This window comes from Adiantum capillus-veneris, chromosome 30 (genome assembly GCF_014529385.1).
Source record: "Adiantum capillus-veneris isolate H3 chromosome 30, ASM1452938v2, whole genome shotgun sequence".
Classification (NCBI taxonomy): Eukaryota; Viridiplantae; Streptophyta; class Polypodiopsida; order Polypodiales; family Pteridaceae; genus Adiantum; species Adiantum capillus-veneris.
The window spans coordinates 96,150,948-96,154,172 of record NC_140960.1 but is presented as its reverse complement, the minus strand read 5'-3'; the positions used below and the strand labels follow the sequence as shown (position 1 = coordinate 96,154,172).

Here is a 3,225-nt window from a genome sequence, read left to right as displayed (position 1 = left end):
TCCCTCCAAGGGGAGAGAGGGAGAGATAGGGGTTGTGAGGGGAGGGGGGGGGGGGGGGGGAGTAGAGGATAGAGGAAGAGAGGGTGTGAGAGATAGAGGGAGGGAGAGGTGGTGCTTTCCTTAAGGCCCGCCATGGCTACTTCCAAGAGAGAGAGAGAGAGAGCTAAGGCTAGGTGTAGATAGGGGGGGAGGGGTTGCTTAAGGCCAAAGGGAGTGTGGACGAGAGGGGGTGGGGATACGGCCCGCCGGGGCTGAAGTGTGGACAGGCAGAGAGAGAGAGAGAGAGAAAAAAAAAATGGAAGAGAGAGAGAGATACTATCTGTGGCGGCCCGCCGTGGCTAGAGTATGACAGAGGTACCCATGGCACCTACCGGGCCGGATGATGCAGCGGCAGAGTAGGAGAGAGAATATTAGCAGGGCCGGGCAGTAAGAGAGAGATTGTCTTTTGGTGATAATGGAGGGGTGTGGCCAAACTGGCGGCGCCCTACCGGTGGTTAACCTTGGGGGGGGAGTATGGTGAATGGTTGTTTTTTTTTCTTTCTTTCTTTTGGTAACAAACCCCTTCTTCCTTAGGGTGTGGTTCTCACGGGCATGGTTCCGAAAGCCGACCATCAGCGGGACAAGCAAACCAAGGGAAGTGAAAACTCGCTCTTTCTTTCTCTCTTTTGAACTCGGTTACCAAAGAAAGAAAAAGTAAGGCAAATCAAAGGGCTCTATCTCTCTCAGCCTTCTGGTAAACTGGAGGAGACTTGCTCTCGAGTAAGCAAGGAGAGAGGATAAACTCTCTCTATTGTATTTGGAAGGTACAAGGGTATCAAGCAGGGGATTTTGCCGGATACTTACGTCCTAGTCAGCTTATAAAGACTCTAATGGCGAGCATAAGTGGAAATTTTACAGTCTTGATCTAATTCAAGAGCATTTAACTCTCCTAACTCCATGAGTGCCATTAACGGCACACATTTGTAATCGAATTCCACTTCGGCTAATCATTAGCAGTTTAAACCATTTCAGTTGTCGAGTTTTAAGTATTTAAAGTGTTGAGAGAATCTTTTGCTTTGTGCCGTGCGTCTTGTCTCTCTTATTTCCCATAGCAAGCAGCCCGGTGCTGACCCAGCTAACCTCGCGAACCCATATCCCCCAACATCTTTGGTGAACCCGACATGAAACGAGCCGGGGTGGGAGATGCAGATGGAGATTCCATAGGAGGTAAAGAGATTATTTGTAGAATTCATCACACATGTTTCTGATGACGAGTCAAGAGTTCCAATTTTTTCCAAGATGAAGCAAGTGATGCAAGGATCACTGCTTGAAGTAGAAGCCATGATGACAAAGGAGCAGATGAAAGAAGCTTTGAATGCAGACAATTGGGATGCTTTTGCAGAAGCAATTATACAGGGGTTCTTATTGAGCGAGGACCTAGAGCTTCAGCAGATTGAAAGCACACAAGATGAGGAGCCATCTGTTTTAATGCAAAAAGCATGTCATGCACGTGGTCGGAGTTCTATCCGAGCTAAGCTAGAAGCTGTTATCGATGCATGTCTTCTGGAAGACAAATCATTGTTGCATGCAGATGATGATTTCATAGTGGATACAGTTTATGCTTGATTGGGATTGACTTCTTTATTTCAAAGAAAATGTGACTTTGTGGATGTAGTCATATCATCTCAAAGTGACATAAATGAGGAAACAGGTTTCTCAGAGCCAGTGCATGCTATGCATGCAAGCATAGCCGCTAACAGTGATCACGCAACATGTTTGTCAGAGTCAATATGTGATGTAGATGCCCATTTGGAGTGCTCTTTAGGTATAGACCATGAAGAGAATGCTTATGCAACGTTACATGCAAAAGTAATTGTTTTGGCTAATGCTATGCAAGAGGGTTTTATGTCTATGGCTACATTTCAGGACACTGGTGATGATCCAGATGTATTTGATGCTGAGCCATATGTATTTGATGTAAACCCAAACTAAGATTATGATTATGGAGATGCATATTTAGAGGGGGTGCATGATGATGATCAGTCTATGACTGCTACATTTGACAGGGTTTGTTATGATGATGCTATGGAAAAAGAGATTGATGCTATCTTTGTAATGCATGCTGAGACTTGTGCTATTGAAGTGGAAAGATTTTGAATGGGAGTGTGAAGCTCCCAGAACAATTCGTGCCTATGTATGAAACAGGCCATGAGGTTTCCTGTGATAATACTCACCAACTAGGTGGTTCTTCCAAGGAGGAAGATATGGAGCTTATGGATCTGCTTGATGATGCGCTAGAGGAATTTCGAGTTCCTTGTGACAAGAGTAGTGAAGAACATCCTGCAATATATGATGAAGAGCTTATGTTTCTTTTGGATGAGGCTCTAGAGGAGTTTGTGCCTACTAGAGAAGGTAGCCATGCAGCGTTTGTGTTATCAAATGAAGTGATGGCATTCAATGACTCACAAATGCAGACTGATATTTTGGAAACCATAGTGACTGAATCCATTTTGCCTCTGGGTTCTGCTATAATGGGAATTTGGGACTTTCTGTTGCTATGCTATGAGAAAGTTTGTGGAGATGCAATATACTTGAAATATGATCTTCTACTACCTTATGACCCAGGAGGCTATTATGCTCGTTATGATTCTTGGCAGTTACTATATATGCCTTATGACCCAGGAGGTGACAGATATATGCATGGTCCTGGGAAATTGCCTTATATGCCTTATGACCCAGGAGGTTATCATGCTAGCTATGATTGTTGTCAGTTACTTTATCTGCCTTTTGATCCTGGAGGATACCGAGATGTAGGTTGGTTTTTTGTCAAGTTTTTTGCTATTAGGTTATGCTATACGAACATATTTTTGGGTTAACAGGCACGGTTGGCACATGCTAGAGGATGGTGCAATTTTTTTTTAAAGGAATGCTCACAATGGGGCAAATGATTGGGTTCCCGTTTGATCCCGGGGGCTACTAAAGTGCCATTTGTAGATTTGAAGAGTACCAGCTATCTAATGTAGCAGGTTGCATGGTACAAGGTTTTGTTTTCTAGATTTATGTTAAGTCAGAAGAGTTTTTTTTGGTATGCGCTCAATAAGCTTACATGGTTGGCTTCCAGTTGATTTCTTTGAATAATTGATGAAGTATCTTCACATCTTTTGAGTTGGTTCTGCTACCAGAACTTGAAGTAAAGGACTTGACGGCCATTCCATGTGCAGACAGAGTAAGGCATACTTGAGCTTG

The 3,225-nt window shown here is 43.8% G+C and overlaps 1 protein-coding gene across 1 annotated transcript; it reads left to right on the top strand.

Annotated features, from left to right (window-relative positions):
• Positions 1–1,422: 1,422 nt before the first annotated feature.
• Positions 1,423–2,878, top strand: LOC147418454 (uncharacterized). The gene is made up of 3 exons (XM_086507518.1): positions 1,423–2,046; positions 2,235–2,549; positions 2,825–2,878. Exons 1-3 carry the CDS (start codon positions 2,026–2,028, stop codon positions 2,876–2,878), a joined length of 390 nt encoding a protein of 129 aa, XP_086363644.1. The 5' UTR covers positions 1,423–2,025.
• Positions 2,879–3,225: the final 347 nt, after the last annotated feature.

What these genes read in the sequence shown, in the direction of transcription:
- LOC147418454 (XM_086507518.1), top strand. Translation starts at nt 2,026, where the DNA reads ATGACTGCTACATTTGACAGG. An exon ending in TGACTGCTACATTTGACAGG is followed by an intron (nt 2,047 to 2,234) that starts GTTTGTTATGAT and finishes GGTTCTTCCAAG; the next exon opens with GAGGAAGATATGGAGCTTAT. An exon ending in TGTTGCTATGCTATGAGAAA is followed by an intron (nt 2,550 to 2,824) that starts GTTTGTGGAGAT and finishes TTTTGCTATTAG; the next exon opens with GTTATGCTATACGAACATAT.